Raw genomic sequence first — 18,977 nt, 5'->3', positions numbered from 1 at the left:
CAAATTATCCACAAGTTCAACTCATCAACAGTCTTATCAGTCTAATTTAAGCAAAATATATAAAAAACACATAAAGTTACCTTGACCTTCCCTGAGGTAGGTGTCGAGGGCATGAACTACCCTGTATGCCCTTAGTAGTAACGGAAATCAATACCTGTCAGGTTTACTGCTAATGTTTCATACTTACAAAATGATAAAATAAAGGCTAAGTTCCCATTAATTGCTTCACTTCTCAATTCAGCTTGTGAAAATACATTACTTTCATGTAGACATCCATTTTCCTAGGGATAAAGCATATTTCAGTGATAATACACCTCAGCTAAAAATATCCTGATATACCAAATCACCCGCTTTCCCATTTCTTTATATCACCACATTCTTTGATAATCTCTCCTTTTAAAAAAAAACTAATTTTCTAGAACAATATGTAAACTGAATAACAGAACTTTAGCAAAAACTGTAAGATGGAGTTCCAACATTCCAAATTAAATGCTTATCTTCAAATTCAGATAATATGTTACCCTTAGAACGCCTTCCCTCTAGGAAGTTTACTATTGAAGGCACTAGAACAAATCTCTCATTCACAACAAAACAGTGCACTGATCTAAAGTGATACTTTGGGATATACAGTGAGGTAAAGATCAATTTTAATTTTATTTAACTCCAAATGGTTAATCACATGTCCCAACATCATCACTTCTTTAATAACTTAAGTTTCTGAGCCAAAATTACGTTCTAACACATTTACTGAAGCACTGTATAATAGCACAATATTTAAAACCACCCAATCAGTAGTAAGCAATAACTAAAAATAAATTATGGTATATCCATAAAATAAAACAGCATGCGACCATAAAAAATAATTGGTGGAATTACATACTGTAATAGAAAGTACCGAGTGAAAAAAAGCAGGTTTTAGGGAAATAAGAATATGTGGGAAAATTACTCTTTTAAATATAATTTTTAACAGTAAAATATGTATAGCACAGGCTCAAAATACTCCTAAGTACTTAGGGAAGAGAAGTAAAAGACACTCAAGATATATACTCTGCCTTTAAGAGGATTGTAATTATGTAATTATTTCAATGAAAGAAAAGAACACTCCAAAAATATTAGAAAAATCTAGGCATTATGGGAATAACCACCTAGGAAACAGATCTTTTGAACAAAGTAGTTCTTATTAAAAGTGTTTGGTGCTCTGCCACATTGCTCCTAATTGTATAGCATTTTGCTTTCCAAGTGGAAAGTACAACCCTTGCTGATCCAATGCACGCTCCAAGTCAGTTTCTTCCTGTGACCCTTCATAAATGCCTTGCCTATTCTGATGGGAACAGGAAATGCTGGGTAGGAAAATAATGCCTTGGAGTCAAACAAGAGTATTTTAAAAAAAATGAGTAGTACATATACTAAGAGTATATTATGAAATTCATATACAAGCGAAAAGTAAAGACCAAAAAATGAAAACTGCAGTTACACGGTAAAGTGGGATTAAGGAACATCTATTATTTTATTTACATTTTCCCCCAATATTGGCCTATCATCTTTCAACACACAAGAAATGCTGCTTTACCTTTTAAAAGTTTTTTAAGTTTAACCACTATAGACTTCACACTAACCAGTATTTTTACAAAGCTTTAGAAAATACTATATAGACAATGACCATTTTTTAGTAAGCTTAACGACTGTTTTTTGGTTACCACTAATGAAAGAGGAAAGAACTCTCTTTAATTATGAAATTAAAACCACACCTGCTTATACTTACCTGCAAAACAGCACGAGCTGACCTCACACTATCGAAGGATGGAAACACATAATTTATATATGTCTCTTGATCAGGACTTACTCCCATTTCACGCATTGCCTTGAGAACTTCAATTACGCCTATAAGATTAAATTTAGAAGCACACAGATGAAGCACTTGGAATGAACAAAAGATCAGAAAGTTCAGTTCATTTACTTTCTGAATCACAACGTATGAAAAACTACTCCTTTTGTTTGTCTAAAAAAGAAAGCAAAAAAGCAACAAAAGTGGGAAATACGATAAATGAAAAAAAAATTAATTCCTCCTTTCTTCATCTATTAATTAAGTAACAAGTGCTAAGGAAATATTCTAGAAATGACAGCCATAAGAAAGTCTAAAATAATTAAGCAAAATGCCTCATGCTCTGTCTCCCAAATGAACAGAGGCCATAAAACATCATTGCTATTACAGAGCAGTGATGGATTTTCTGACACAAGAAAACTGGACCCAATAAATGCTGCAGAGGGCAGGATGAGTGGGGACTCAAATAAAATCAATCTTAAAAACAAAAACAAAAAACCCCAAAGCTTCCCCCTGGAAGTCCCTGTTTTTACCCTATCATATCCCCCAAAGAAAAATTATATTTCTATAAACTTGTTACATAATGAGCTCCAGTACAAATACTTGATTGTAAAATTCCCGCTGCATACAGAAATACAGAGGCAAGTGTGACTATGTTATGAATATCTGCACATTTTTTAAGATAAAATTCAGATTATTATTCAGGTTAAACAGTTTATTATATTTAAAATCACCTAATGGGTCTTCAAAACCTTAGATGTTTAAATATATTTCTTAAGATATTTATACAGGAAAAAAAAACCCTCAAAAGACAAAGCACACGTTTAGTGACAAATTTAGGAAAATATGCATATAAAGTTAGTCCAACAAGCCTAAGAATACTTGAAAGCAAAACTTAGTAGAAGTATTCTTCTAACAATTCACTAAAAATTACTAGTAATAACATGGGTAACTACCATAAAAAATGGCAAATCAGACTGCACTCTTCTTCATATGCAAAGATTACTAAGTACTTGAGAGGAGGGCATATAGGTAGTTGCTTTTCAATGGCCTGTAATAGACTTGTGTTTAATCTAATATCCTCAATGTCCTTCCTCACCAATAATGACTGCTTTCATGACCATAGTATAAAGTAAGTAGCTATGTTTCTGGTAAGACTCTCCGGTGAAATAACCAAAACATAAGTAAATAAATGAAATTTTAAAAATTAAAAAAAAAAAAAAAGCTCAAAGTTTAATGAGACCTAGCTTTCAACCCTGTTCTAGCACTTAATGGCAATGCAAATGTGAACAAGTAATGTCACCTTTCTGAGCCGTAATTTCTTAGCTTACACATCTGAAATAATATAGCAGAAATGTGCCATCTAGATACTTTATCAAATAACACCTGGCTTGGGGCACCTACGTGGCTCAGTCATTAAGCGTCTGCCTTTGGCTCAGGTCATGATCCCGCGGTGCCAGGATGGAGCCCAGCATCAGGCTCCCTGCTTGGAAGGAACCCCGTTTCTCCCTCTCCCTCTCCCTCTCCCTTGTGTTCCCTCTCTTGCTCTCTCTGTCAAATAAATAAATAAAATCTTAAACACACACACACACACAAATACTTGGCTTAATCCTTCCTAACTGCCACCCGTGTTAGATTAAGCAAATCAACGTGTGTCAAGTCACTCAATGAATGGAACAATTTTCTGACCTATAAGGGTCTAGGCCTAGTGAAGGGATAGAAACAAAGTACCAACAATTATAAATATTACCCACAGGCAGAAATTCTTGTGGTCTAGGCCTAGAGGAAGACTGAGGACAAGAGGAAAAACAGAACATACTGAACAAAAAGAATAGTAGTACCACCTCAGTTTTGATCAGTATCAACAACTGACTCTTGAACACACAGGGGTTAGGAGTGCCAGCTCCAGTGCAACAGAAAAACTGCATGTAAATTCTGACCCCCTAAAAACTCACCTACTAATAGCCTACTGTTAACCAGAAGCCAGACCAATAACACAGTTGATTAGCACATATTTTGTATGTTCTATGTATTACATACTGTATTCTTAAAGTAAACTAGATTAAAAAATTGTTATTAAGAAAACTGTAGGGGCGCCTGGGTGGCTCAGTGGGTTAAAGCCTCTGTCTTTGGCTCAGCTCATGATCCCAGAGTCCTGGGATCGAGCCCCACATCGGGCTCTCTGCTCAGCAGGGAGCCTGCTTCCTCCTCTCTCTCTGCCTGCCTCTCTGCCAACTTGTGATCTCTGTCTGTCAAATAAATAATAAATAAATAAATAAATATAATATATAAATAAAAATAATAAATAAATAAATCTTAAAAAAAAAAGAAAAGAAAACTGTAAGGAAGAGAAATATTTACAGTACTGTATTCATCCCAAAAGAAAACAAAAAAATTCCGTGTATAAGAGGACCTGGGCAGTTCAAACCTGTGTTGTATAGGGGTCAACTGTATTAACAAGGCTTTCAAGTCAGTCTACTGGGGTGATATACTTCTCTATGTAATAAATAAAGCCAGGAAGGTCTTAGGAGTCAAACAATCTTTATTTTAACAAAAGTGTTAAAGTGAGTGCTCCAAGACCAAAGGCATACCTTGAATAAGAAACCAAGTCTCACAGCTGCTGGCAGGTGCTTGTAACACCATAAAATATGCAAAAACCTCTGCTTTTTCCTGGAATAAGAACCTGGAATCAAGTCCTTAATATGCCACCAAAAACTGGTTTTTAGCAGCTTCTTGTCCATAATATATGATGACAGTAAATCTCTCTACTTAGCTCTCGGGGTCATCATTTAAAGGAAAACATGTGTGAAACCCTAAAAATACTAAATAAATGTTAATAATAACAATGATGATTTAATATCTTAGCTATCTTAAAGTACCCTAGTAATTTTTTATATTTCCTTAGATGATACAGAGAATAAATGTAGCATAGTAAGGTAAATATATATTTGATTTTCTAATGTTTGAAAATAGGCCAACAAATTGATTGTAAATAGAAGAGCCCTATTTCTGTACAAAACACTTCACCCCAATATTTATGCTTCAAATACATTTTATTCTCTTAATTCATCATTTTTCCAATGATGTGTATTAAAGGGAGGAGTGCATTCTGCTCATTTAGATGACCTGTACTGCCAGCATTTTTAACTTATGTCTTTTTCTAAATGAAGCTAAAGCTGGTTTAGGAAAACCTTGGGTCCACACCTTCTAATCCAGTAAGTTCAGTCACTCCCTCAGGCATTCTGAGGGAGCATACAAAGATATTTACTTCAAGAATTGACTGAGTCATAGGCAGACAGAAACATTTATCAACAAGGAGAAAAAACGTGATTGATCTCACATACTTACCTCCTCCTAAAAAATACAATTTGTGTTTCTTTTTAAAGGAAGAAGACTAAAATAATCATATATTAACTTAAATATAAACAAGGATCCCAAACTTCTGTGAACGTAGAAAACATAAACTAAGACTAAGCCAATCTAATAGAAGTATTTCAAAGACAGTCATGACAAAGTTTATCAATCTAGAGGAAAGTCTCCATTCAGAAAGTTTTATAAGAACTGAAAAAATTGGGGCACCTGGGTGGCTCAGTGGGTTAAGCCTCTGCCTTCAATTCAGCTCAGGTCATGAACTCAGGGTCCTGGGATTGAGCCCCACATCAGGCTCTCTGCTCAGCGGGGAGTCTGCATTTCCCCCCCCCCCAACCCTGCCTTGTCTCTCTGCCTACTTGTGATCTCTCTCTCTGTCAAATAAATAAAAAAAATCTTTAAGAAAAAAAAAAAAAAAGAGAGAACTGAAAAAATTCAAACTTTTAGGAAAGATAAATGGTTTACCTGAACAATTTTCACCAACTGTAACTGTTCACTCCACATGACTTTACACTTGATATTAGCCAAAAGGCTGAGAAGCGATACTCCACATGACTTTAGACTCTACCCAGGGCACTCACTCTATTAGAGGCGATTTCCTTATTTTGGAGAAGTAGTCTCTATTCAACCCCTTTACTCAACTAGCATTTAAGCTTTCATATTGGTCCTTCCTTCTATATTTTACCCCTTCCATACTCTGATTTTTGTCTTTTCCAAATATACCCAGAGATGTAAATCCTCAATCATTCTGGGTTATTTCCTCTCATTTGGGCCAATCTGCTAAAACTGTAAGTGGTGACTTTCCCATTTGTGCCCCAGAGAAAAATACTAGTAAGCCATGGGGAAGTCGCTCAGAGAATCGTTCTTAGGGGTTGGTGATGGCTGAACTGTTCCAGAACTCAGTATGCTATCATCACAATGTTGCTGAAAACTCTTGGTTCAGTTTGATCTGACCTCTAAATACCTGTCTCTGATTTCCCAAAGGGTTTTATTTAGTCCTTACGAGAAACACTCCTCTATAAGCTCCATCATGGCAGCCATTAATTTTCTTCTGTTCTTTCTACCAGTATACATAGGATTTTTCCCGGATGAAGAAAAAACTCATTGCACTAATAAAAACATGCCCTTCTTACCTTACCCTAAAGAAACCTTACAGAATATGTAGAACCATTTTATTATTACATGAAGGGAAATTGCAGAATACACACTTAACTATATTTCTGGGCCTCCTGCAAAGGAGAAACTCGTTTTCAAAAACTACAACACAACTGACACTGTCTTGTACCTTTCTCAGTTTTTATATTTTTCCAGATAAAACCTTCCCTGATTAAAAAACTTGACAGGATTGGGGCGCCTGGGTGGCTCAGTGGGTTAAAGCCTCTGCCTTCGGCTCAGGTCATGATCTCAGGGTCCTGGGATCAAGCCCCACATCGGGCTCTCTGCTCAGCAGGAAGCCTGCTTCCTCCTCTCTCTGCCTGCCTCTCTGCCTACTCGTGATTTCTCTCTGTCAAATAAATAAAATCTTTAAAAAAAAAAAAAAACTTGACAGGACTTTTTTAAATGTCCTTAATGCAAAAACCGGCATCTAACTTACACTAGTTAAGACTTTTTATAAAATAAATACAGCGTAACACTTAAAAATGTTTAATGTGGGGCACCTGGGTGGCTCAGTGGGTTAAAGCCTCTGCCTTCGGCTCAGGTCATGGTCCCAGTGTCCTGGGATCGAGCCCCACATCGGGCTCTGGCTCTGCAGGGAGCCTGCTTCCACCTCTCTCTCTATCTGTCTGCCTCTCTGCCTACTTGTGATCTCTGTCAAATAAATTAAAAAAAAAAAAAATGTTTAATGTGGGGGTGTTACGGTATTTTAAAAAAGTGTCTAAGAGAACAGAAATCCTCAGTTCTAATCCCAGCACAACTGAGAGCTAAGTGTGGAACCGAAGGTTGGTCATCAAATCTCTCTGCCCCTCTCAGTTGTTTCATTAATATGAAGTGAGCTTTCAACAAGGCACTCTTGAAATCTAAATGATAAGATTCCAAGAAAGCATGGATTGAAAATAAAGCCCACTTGTCTATTAGTTCCAGCTATAACTATCGGAAGAAATTACCTGAATTCTTTCATGTTTACTAAGTTGCTAAAAAATGTGGTAACCAGTTGAAGTCTAGATATAGTCGTAAGGTTGAAGAAAGCAAATTTTCCTGATGAACAGACAAATATTTCAACAGGGGGTGTTTTCGAAAGTATTTTCTTATCTGTGTAAAAATGGACAATACCAATATGCCCAAAGATTTTCATGGTATGATGTAAACTTTCTCTGGCTCAAAAATACTAGGTTAAAGGTTACTTCTTGGAGCTTTCAGAACTGGAAGATAAGCAAAGAGTTAATCGACTAGCATATTGTTTTCACAAAGATTTTTCTAAAAAGGATTTTGAGACTTTTATAGCCAGAAACAATTAGGGAATACTTGTTTCACTATTTCCTTTAGACCAAGAGACGACTATATATTTAAAATAAAATTGCAATATGAAAGTCTGCTAAAAGCACTTTTTTTGTTGTTTGTGCATTTTGTTTGTCACCCAATGTCATACTAACAACTCTGCATCTCATTCTAAAGCACATTATATTGAGAGATAAAATGAAAAAGACCATTTTTTGTTTCCCCAAGGGGGAAGTACTTCTGTTAAAAGCATCTTTTTATGAGACTACTCTTTCTGAATTACCAATAATGCAAACCAAAGAATTAGATACTGTACTCTAAAATTTAATATTTGTTCAATTCTTATTCATATCCTATAGGCATCCCATGTGTACAAGGGGAAAGTATGCTAAATGCTTAAACGTACTTAAGAACCTGAAAGATTGAACATTTCTGTCCTTCAATCAGCAGGCTGTCAGGTCATGAGCACTCATTTTACAATAAAAGTTTTGCTGTCTTTCCTATAATTGTAAGTCGGCTCAGTTAAGGAGACTGGTCCACAAAGAAAATGGCTTGATTATGCATAACTTTATCTTGAATAAGGCTAGACAAACTAATTTCAAACGGTATATGCAAAATCAAGAACTAAAGAGTTTTTGAAAAATTTAAAAATAACGAACTTCTTAAAACTACACCCACAAGTTTGAATATCAAGATCAGAGATAAGTCAGAAGTGAAATTAGGATGAAAGAAATCCACTGTTTTTAAAAATGCTTATGTGAGGGGCTCCTGGGTGGCTCAGTGGGTTAAGCCTCTGCCTTCAGCTCAGGTCATGATCTCGGGGGCCTGGGATCGAGCCCTGAATTGGACTCTCTGCTCGGTGGGGAGCCTGCTTCCCCCTCTCTCTCCGCCTGCCTCTCTGCCTCCTTGTGATCTCTCTCTCTCTGTTAAATAAATAAATAAAATCTTCAAAAAAAAAAAAAAAAAAAAAAAAAAAGCTTATGTGATTCCTGACTGTGATTTAAATCAATTCTATTTTCTCAGAAGATCTACTACTCAGAAATAAGTTTGCCTTCCCAAAGACTTCAACTAGATGTGTGTAGAAACCTATTCTGGACCTCTGAACCACTACAAATCTGTGAAAGGCAAAACCTAACCTTGAACATCTTTCTCCTTCTGACGTCCAACTAGCAATGGCCAGAAATAATGAGTTCTGACAGGAAAACCTTCTTCCTTCAGAGCCTTCATCAGAGCTTTTGCCAAATCTGCAAGAGATACCATAAAATATTACATAGCTATCTCAGCAAAACTTTTTTGTGTCAGTTTTAATGATGAGAATATAGTACCAGTTTTATTGGCTAGTAAAGCGCTCTGAAGTGTGAACTGCAAAGGAGATGTGTGCATCTGGGACTCCTTTAACTTCTTGCAGTAGTCTCTCAGCTTCTCTGCAGGCTAGGAAAAAAAGGCACCACATCAGCTGGATCCAAATATCCTACCATTTGACCTTCTGCAAACATTCTGCCACTCCTGGGATGAAAAATTTGAACCTCTCATCCTCTTTCTACCTCATCAACTTACACACAGAAACAAAGTTTTCATAATGCTTATAATTGGTCTAATCTCATAATATGTTCTTACATTTTGTAGACTCTTATTTTGCTGCCTATTACACTGTCTACAAAGTAAAAACAGACAGAATACCGTATCCATAGTCACGCAGTGTCGCAAAAAGAAACTGCCAAAATCACTCAGACTGCCTTCCCTTGATACAGGACATGCTAATAAAATTTGGAACGCTGTATCTTCCAATTTCTCGGTGACTAAAAGCAAAATGAGGTTCATTGCATCTGGGAAGAGAACAAAGACATTTTCTGTTACTGAACTGAATAATACTTTTATACTGCAATCACTACGAAAGACAAACTTATAAAGTACAAACACCAAAAGGACTATCTGCCTAAATAATAGTGAAATACTTCCAGGGGTGCCTGGGTGGCTCAGCTGGTTAAATGTCTGCCTTCAGCTCGGGTCATGATCCCATGATGTGGGATCGAGTCCCACATTAGGCTCCCTCCTCAGCTGAGAGCCTGCTTCTCCCACTCCCTTTGCCTTCTGCTCCTCTGCTTGTGTTCTCTCTTTGTCAAATAAATAAAATCTTAAAAAAAAAAAAGGAAAGGAACACTTCCAAATCAAAACATTCTGACGTGCTCATTAACTCAAGCTATTTAGCTTATTAAGCTGACTTTTAAAAGAGTCCTATGTTCATGTACAATACCCTGATATTAAAGAACTATAATTCAGATTTTTAGAAAAATCATGAAAATAAATTTTTAGTAACTACCTGGAATATATCTTCTTTCGTATGTAATTTTTTCCAAAATTTCTGGGACATGTTGAGAATACCCAGCTTTACTGAAACTAAAAATAATTTGCAATAAATCACGGTCCATAAGGTAAAGATCAGACTTCTCCACCTTCTCCAGAGTCTGTAGGCAGTTCCAGAAATTAGAAGAATAAGTTAGAAACCAGTATTTTTTCATTAAAGCCAAATAAATTAAAATACCAAGATTTTAAAAATCAGGAACATATACCATCTAAAGGGTTAGGACTTCTCTTATAAAGCAGAAAATATTATATTTCAGCAATAACTGTTGAATCAACACCAAGGTACCACACTATAAAAATTCTCCTTCAATACTAGTGTCTATAAGAAATACCTTTAAAAATAGAAACTATACTTTTCTGCTTCATGTAAAATGGAACACAAGTTTACATCAATGATTTTATTTTTTATACAAATGATTTTAAGTATTTTTATTTATATGACATAAGTCATACCTGCTTTACACGGTCAATGTCACCCTTTTCAGCATATGCGTTCAATAATGCTAGGTATGTGTCTGGACCAGGCTCAATTCCAGCCTCTTTCATCACTGTGAAAATATTTTCTGCATTCTCTATATCTCTGGAAGTTATTCAAAGAATAGAGGATAGATTACTACAACACTCCCCAATGTAATATTATAATTCAACCTAAAATATACTACCCGATTCTTATTAAAAATTCTTATGAACCACTGAGATGAGTTAGCAAAGGACATCAGAAAAGGGCAAGTACATACTAAAATGGTTATAGGTCTCTGAAATAACAAAAATAAAAACCACCTCAAAGTCTAACAGGCAACTTTTTCAAAAGAAAAACCAAACTGCATAATAATCACATAGACCTTAAATTAACGTGTCCTTTTTTAATCAAGTATGCTATGACTCAAATTTACTTTTCTAAGAAGAATAACATTTAGGAAATGATCCTTCAAAAATGAAATTGTTGGGGCACCTGGGTGGCTTGGTGGGTTAAGCCTCTGCCTTCGGCTCGGGTCATGATCTCAGGGTCCTGGGATCGGGCTCTCTGCTTGGCGGGGAGCCTGCTTCCCTCCCTCTCTCTGCCTGCCTCTCTGCCTACTTGTGATCTTTCTCTGTCAAATAAATAAATAAAATCTTAAAAAAAAAAAAATGAAATTGTTTTCCACGGTATCAAGAGAGCTGTATAAGAGAACTGACTTTACAAAGTCAGTTACTTTGGATCTGGCCCAATTTTTAAAGTTGAAATTTTCTAAATCAAAGTTGTATTTAATAAGTCATTTAAAAGGTGCATGTTCTATCTCACACACTCAAAATTTTTGAGGCAGTAGATAAACATGGCTTAAGGATCTTCTAAAATTATTCTAATTTAAACCTTGCTTGAGAATAAAACCTTAGGTTGAACATTACCCGGCTCTTGCATGCCCTGTAACAAGGGCACTGAAAACTGCCTCCGTGACGGGCAGATCCTTAGTTTTCATGAATCCGAGAATCTTGCTGCAATAAAAGAGAAATGAAAACGTTCCTTGGAAATATACCTCAAAACCACTTTTTACAAAATAAGTACATAAGATCTCATTCCCTGAAATTATTTCCATTATATCAAAATTATATAACTTGAACTACTCTTGGTAAAAATAGCGGGTAAGTTTTTAAAACCTGATTATTTCTTCTATGCTACTAATTAATCTTAAAAAGCACAGAGTTTAGGCGATTCATAGACCTGTACCCCTGGGGCTAATAATACATTATATGTTTATAAAATTTTTTTTTAAAAATTGTATTAAAAAGAAAGCATAGAGTTTAATAAAATCCATTTAATTAAAACAGAATTATACATTTCAATTTATCCTTTCTTTCCTAAAACCTCCATCCAAAAGTAGCAGTAATTTTTACACAAAGAAATAAATGTCACAACTGATTTTATATGAATCAACAAGACAGAGAGAATATTGTCAGTTTTATAAATGAATACAGTTTAAGTGGCTAAGGACATTTCCTTTAGAAGATACCAATTTACGAAGACTAAAGCTAACTCTATACACCTCAGCATCTTTAAACCTCTGCTCTGGTAATCAAATTTTTAATTAAAATAGTAATATTCACTTGTCTTTCTCCTCCTACACAATTTTATATTTTATCGAAGTCATATTACCAAATTTGCTAGATTAAAATACTTCTGGGGGGACGCCTGGGTGGCTCAGTTGGTTAAGCAGCTGCCTTCGGCTCAGGTCATGATCCCAGCGTCCTGGGATCGAGTCCCACATCGGGCTCCTTGCTCAGCAGGGAGCCTGCTTCTCCCTCTGCCTGCCATTCTGTCTGCCTGTGCTTGCTCTCTCTCCCTCTCTCTCTCTCTGACAAATAAATAAATAAAATCTTTAAAAAAATAAAATAAAATACTTCTGGGGTTGGGGGGGTAGGGTTATGGACATTGGGGAGGGTATGTGCTATGGTGAGTGCTGTGAAGTAAGTAAACCTGGCGATTCACAGACCTGTACCCTTGGGGATAAAAATATATTATATGTTTATAAAAAATTAAAAAAAAATAAAATAAAATAATTCTGAAGTAATTTCCCTAAGAAGAAACTTTAATTAAAAAAAAAAAAAAAGAAGGGGCGCCTGGGTGGCTTGGCGGGTTAGGCCGCTGCCTTCGGCTCAGGTCGTGATCTCAGGGTCCTGGGATCGAGCCCTGCGTCGGGCTCTCTGCTCAGTGGGGAGGCTGCTTCTTCCTCTCTCTCTGCCTGCCTCTCTGCCTGCTTGTGATCTCTCTCTGTCAAATGAATAAAATCTTTAAAAAAAAAAAAAAAAAAGAAAGAAAAAAAAGAAAAGGAGTGAATATAGTGAATATATTCTAGGCTTACAAGATCTACAAATGTGTTTGCTTAAACATATTTATAGAGCTCCATACCTGGCACCTTCAATATCTCCCACATTACAATACGCAGCAATCAACCTCTGATATGTCACCTGTCAACGAAATGGGCCAGTTAATATTTTTTAAATACTATTTCTTTCCTGGGATTTAAAAAAAAAAAAAGTGCCATAACCAATGAACATTTAAAATAGCAACTACCTACTCGATTTGGTTGAATGTTTGCTTCCTCCATTTTTGCCAAGAAGTCAGTTGGTGAAAATTTATATTCATTTTGAAGATAGACTTTAAGTAAAGCATTGTAGTGACTTACATCATACACAGTACCTACAAATAAAATTTAAATCAAATTTTTAGAAAAGTACCCAAAATCAAACCCTTTATCACAACTAAAATATACATACTTAAAATTTAACAAACAAAAAGGATAAAATTATCACTTCAGCATTTCACCCCATACTTAGTCCCATCTATACAGAAATCCTGTCAGAACACAGCAAGCTAAGCATTTAAGACAGTTAACTAACTGAATTACTGTACAGTTACAAGTAACTGCTTATTCAGATGTTAAGAGGTCTCTTACTTATGAAGCACAGTATTCCCTTCCTGTTGGAAAATGTTGACAATACCTCTGTGTTTAAAGTGACTGAAAGATTTTTCGACAGAAAGCAGTTCTTGCCACAGTACAGACACACCAAGATAGACTATGTCTTGTAGTTGTTTTACACAGGTAGGGCGGTACTATCAACTTTGCTTATTTACTCAAAGTGTTTCTTTGAAGGCTCCACTTCCAGTTGCTGAACACCATTACTGGTCTGCTATTGTTAATTTACCCCTATTCCAAAACCCTTTGTTTTCTTTCCAGGTCCATCTTGCCTAAGGCCCCATCAATCAAGGTTACTATTCAGCCTTCCTCTACCCACTGATGACATTATGTCATCATGATGACAATATGTTTTTACTAAGTTTAGTTTTTACTAAAGTTTTTACTATGTTTTTACTAATATGTTTTTACTAAGTTTACTAAGTATGAATTAAATTTCGTATCTTTACTTAATTGCCAGTAGCACCACAGGCCTGTGGTAAGTATCTGGTGTCAGTTTGAGATTCTAGACAGCAGAGATCTATTCTATTAAATTAATGTTTATCTCACTAGACATGTAGAGTGCTTACTATGTTCCAGTAACTGTGCTAAGTGCTCTGCATCTAGATCCAATCCCAGTTCCTCCTCACAACAGTTTTGAGACAGTTTCTCTCATCCCCAATCTTATAGATGAGGAAAACTGACTCTTCTACTTGCCCAAGGCAACATGGCTTTGAAAGTGACCACAGACTTGAATGCAGGTGGTCTGCCCTGAGTGCCAATCTGTTAGCCATTGTAATGGGTTATATAGGGCTTTAAGGGGAACCAAGTGCAACTCAACATCTGCAATAAGATTACACAACATGGTTACCATAAAGTGTCTGGAAACTTCTAAAACATCGTCAATTCAAGTTGAACTCTAATAATGGTTGGCTACAGCTCTAAAGGTGAAGGAAGGTACATCTATTTCACAAATATTTCTCCCAGTTCCACATGTGTTTTTAAGTTACATGACTTATTGACACGTGGAAATTTCTTTTTATGAAATCAATTCTTTATCTTCAACTTTTCTGCTGCTCTTTTACTGAGAAAACTCTTTCCCATTCTGAAGTCCAATATTCACCTTTTCTTTTAAAAACTCTTAAAAAACAAACTTGTCATCAAGATTAATTCTAGATGAATTTAGAACTGAGGTGAGTCTGTGTTTACTCTGTAGACCTTTCCATAGATGTGCAACATGTTTGTTGAAGGATATTCCTAGACATTTTACATATTTGTGACTAGGTATGTCACATAATATAAATTTATGCATTCTGCTTTCTAACTAGGAAAATCAATAGATTATTAAACATTTAATATTTCCTATTACTTTACTATAAATTGATTTTCTGGGATTTTGCAGATAAATAAGCACATCATCTAAAAAACAGTAATTTCTGAGCACCTAGGTGGCTCACTAGGTTAAAGCCTCTGCCTTCAGCTCAGGTCATGATCCCAGGGTCCTGGGATCGAGCCCTGCATCGGGCTCTCTGCTCAGCGGGGAGCCTGCTTCCCTTCCTCTCTCTCTGCCTGCCTCTCTGCCTACTTGTGATCTCTGTCAAATAAATAATAAATAAAATCTTTAAAAAGCAAAACAAAACAAAAAACCAAAAAGTAATTTCAAAAATAAGTAAGTAAAATAAAAAACAGTAATTTCTAGTATTGTTTCCTGTCTTATTACATTGCCATCATACATGATATTGATTGTTGGCTTTAAATTTCAACATGTTAAAGAAGCATCCTTCTATTCTTTGTTAAGACTAAGACTTCTTTTTTTTTTTTTTTTTTTATTAAGTGGGCTCCATGTGCTACATGAGCCCAGTGCAAGGCTCAAACTCACAACCCCGGGATCAGGACCTGAGCTGAGATCAAGAGTTGGACACTCAACAAACTGAGTCACCCAGGTGCCCCTTTTTATTAAGATTTTTTAAAATGAGGATTAAACACTGGATCTTATCTAATGGTCTTTTTAATTATGTTCTTTTCCCTGAGGGTTGCTGGGGGATGGGTTATGGACACTAGGGAGGTTATGGAGAGCTATGGTGAGCAGCATATGGAGTGCTATGGTGAGCACTGTGAATGGTTTAAGACTGATAAGTCACAGACCCATACCCCTGAAGCAAATAATACACTACATATTAATGAAAAAAAGATAAATTATGTTATTTTCTGAACAGATACAATGTTCACAGCTCAAAATTCTAAAGGCACCTTAATTTTTGTTTATATTGTGGAGAACACCCACATTAGTATAGAAGAACTCCTTCTTTTTTTTTTAACAAGTTGCACAGTATTCCATTTCATAAACCCACCATAATTTATTTAACCAATCCTAGCGAGACACCCTAGAGTTGGTTCCAATTTCTTACTATTACAAACAAGCTACAATAAAGGATATCCTTTTGCACATTTGAGTATATCTGTACTATATTCAAACAAATGGAACTGCTTGGTCAAATGATATGTGCATTCTTAACTTTGACAAACCAACTGCCCTTTTTTTGGGTTCTTTTTAAACTTACCATAAAGAGTAAAAATTGTATGAAAATTATTTCATCTTTTTCATTTGAGTATAGCTGACAAACAATGCTACATTAGTAAATTATTTTATTCTTAATGCCCCTAGATGTCACTATAACTCACCAAATAAATATTACCAAGTAGCTCTTCCATAAAATTGAATTAGAACATTTATGTAAAGAAATTATTTACCAAAAGAAAAAAAAACTACATCTTTTACATATACATATATTTTTAAACAATCATACCCAATTTCTGAAGTTTGTCCCATATCCTATGAGCAAATTCTGTTCTCTCTGACAGCTGTAGTTCAGGCAAGAGAGAACCACAGCTGCGCAAGAGAAGCAAGGCTTGATTACCACCTGGGCTACCTATGAAAAAAGAGAACAGATAATATTTAACGCAGTAGCAGTATCATACAGATAAGTATCAAAACATAAACCAAAATCTGTAAATATTCAAAAATCTCCGGCCTCAGACAGTATTAGAAGTACCCACAAGCTGGGAAAAAACCTTACCCAAATCTACAAGTATCATTTACAATGTTACTAAAAGTTATGTTTTTAAAATTAGTTTGTTTTCTAAGGGAAGCTAAGATTAGGAATCTATGTAATCTGCAAGACTCTATGCCATATAAAAATACCCAGAACTGAATTTATAAGCAGTGCTTACTGCAATTCAAAGGCTAAGCTTCTTAGTATCTTAAGAAAATAATAAAATGCAGTAGTTAAAACTCATCAATACCAAATTTAGGTTTACAATCAATTACAAAACAATACAAACTTCCTTCTCCCTTTTTCCATGTATCTAACATGGCCCTGAAAGCTGACTTTTAAACCAAACAAAACCCAAAATAAACCACTTACTGTATGATTCCATTTAAATAAAGTATCCATAATAAGCAAATCTGCAAGTCCAGAAAGTACGTTAGTTGTCGCTAAGGCTAGAAGGGATGAGGGGTTAGGGGATAAAGGCTAAGGATTTGGGAGACTTCTTTTTGAGGAGATAAAAATGTCCTAAATGTAACTACAGTAATAGTCATACAACTGAATAAATCAAAAACAGAAAATAATACAATAGCCTTTAAGTGCACATAATTAGAACTGATACTTCCTTTGATACCCTTCATCATTAGATTCCACAGCTTCTTAATGTGAATGAAATCCAGATGGGCTTTAGGAAGCTGGTGCATGTTGTGTAACTAGATGCAAAATTATGAGTGTGTTTGCATGTGGGCTTGTTGGGGGGAGGGTGGTAAGAAGGTCCACAAGCTTCTACTGGATTATCAGAGTAAGTGGCTCAAATAGATTGTAAAACTAAGTGAAAATGAAAGGGAAGTAAGGATTACCAGTCTTTCTGGAAATCTATCATACATAAGCATCTTAGAGAAAGCGGACACTATACAATGGAAGGTAAGAAAAACGATAACTGCCAAGACAATTTACCACTGAAAGTGACTCTCTTATAAACTGGGGAAAGGAGAAAGACCCATTTTTCGTTGCTAATTTTGAAATAAACATATAAAACAAAATGCTTTACTCAAAAACTTTGCCTTGATGAGTTGGAAAGATCACAATCATAACATAAAATCGTGATGATCAAAAAAATAACAAACAAAATTGAAAATATCAAATAATGTGTTCTACAGTGAGCCTGCCCCCAAACAGGTATTTATTAAGACATTCAACTTTTTGTACAGAAAATTTTCAAATACCTGAGTTACAGGTATTGTCAAAGACTTTTTGTAGAAGAGTCTTTGGGATGCGGCCAGTTCTTCGGACAGAATTATCCAGTCTCATTAGAGCCCAGTCAAACTGACTGGCAGTCCTTCTATGAGAAGAAGCAGGCTCCTCTTGAAGATAATTCTTTTTCTCAACAGCAATGGCATATTGCCTGGCTTGGTTCAGTAGCCCTCTATAAAATGAAACACAATTGGTAATTAACTAACACAATTCCTTCCATACAAGTTCTCTTCTTGAGCAAAATTTATACAAAGTTTATTGGTTACCAAATAACCTAATTTGGTAGGTAAATATCAAATTAAATACTCCTAAATACCAAATACCTAAATTCTGGTGCAAAAGCAAAAATGCTCAGAGTGTAAGAAAGAAGTTTTGCCTTTTGCTTTAAATAAAATCACATGTACACACAAGTATGCAAAGTAAATCCCTTAAATAATTGATTTGGTCTTGAAAACCTTCTGTACAGAATCATTTCAAACTAAGACAATAATATGGTGCGCTTTAAGTGTTTTTTTTTTTTAATTTCCCTTAAGCAAAACCAGGTTAATGAAAGAAAATGAGGCAGTTTATGCTACAAAGCTCTTCTCACCTCTACAAATGAGACAAGAGATCTAAAATATACATATAATTCTGATAACTGCTTTCAAATGTTTTCTAGGTATAATCTCATTATGAATTTAATAAAAGACCAATGTCCAAGTTCAAATTATGCAGGTTTTTTTTAAAGAATCATTCAGGACAAAAGACTTTCCAATCTGTCTAAATAAATTTGAAACATTTTATAGTGACAATGTTTCAGTTCCCCAATTCATATCTGCTTTCCATCTATCAACCTGCTGATTACATACTTTTCTACTTATCTTGACAACTACAATCATAAAAAATAAAACTGGATATCTAGGGGCACTGGGTGGCTCAGTCGGCTAAGCATCTGCCTTCAGCTCAGGTCCTGGGATTGAGCCCTACATCAGGCTCCTTGCTCACTGGGGAACCTTCTTCTCCCTCTGCCTGACGCTCCCCCTGCTTGTGCTCTCTCTCTGTCAAATAAATAAATACAATCTTTAAAAGGATTTCTGGTATTAAACATCATTAATTTTCAGAAAGTAAAAAAAGGGTCTGTCTATTGGGAAAGGTCAGACTAGTACATGTGTGTTTATAAACAGCAAAAACCTTTAAACCATTCAGTATTTTAATACAGAGCCTAGCGCATAAGCCAAACGCTTTAAAACAATGAAAGCAGAGGTATTCCATACT

General features: G+C 35.5%; 1 protein-coding gene across 2 annotated transcripts in view; it reads right to left on the bottom strand.

Moving 5' to 3' along the window:
- Positions 1–18,977, bottom strand: part of LOC111155893 (leucine rich pentatricopeptide repeat containing) — a 109,534-nt gene that overhangs the window by 77,391 nt on the left and 13,166 nt on the right. For both annotated transcript variants that reach the window (XM_022516349.1, XM_022516350.1), the window contains exons 2-13: positions 17,696–17,895; positions 16,230–16,352; positions 13,045–13,166; positions 12,876–12,934; positions 11,378–11,464; positions 10,445–10,571; positions 9,948–10,092; positions 9,308–9,453; positions 8,953–9,058; positions 8,764–8,871; positions 1,763–1,881; positions 188–281 (exon numbers count right to left, since the gene is read on the bottom strand). In XM_022516349.1, the coding sequence (XP_022372057.1) occupies positions 188–281; positions 1,763–1,881; positions 8,764–8,871; positions 8,953–9,058; positions 9,308–9,453; positions 9,948–10,092; positions 10,445–10,571; positions 11,378–11,464; positions 12,876–12,934; positions 13,045–13,166; positions 16,230–16,352; positions 17,696–17,895 (1,436 nt within the window). The remainder of the gene's footprint in view (positions 1–187; positions 282–1,762; positions 1,882–8,763; positions 8,872–8,952; positions 9,059–9,307; positions 9,454–9,947; positions 10,093–10,444; positions 10,572–11,377; positions 11,465–12,875; positions 12,935–13,044; positions 13,167–16,229; positions 16,353–17,695; positions 17,896–18,977) is intronic.

This window comes from Enhydra lutris, unplaced genomic scaffold, assembly GCF_002288905.1.
Source record: "Enhydra lutris kenyoni isolate GAN:26980312 unplaced genomic scaffold, ASM228890v2 scaffoldscaffold44, whole genome shotgun sequence".
NCBI classification, from domain to species: Eukaryota; Metazoa; Chordata; class Mammalia; order Carnivora; family Mustelidae; genus Enhydra; species Enhydra lutris.
Note: the sequence above shows the minus strand (reverse complement) of the source record. Positions and strands in the feature narration are given on the sequence as shown.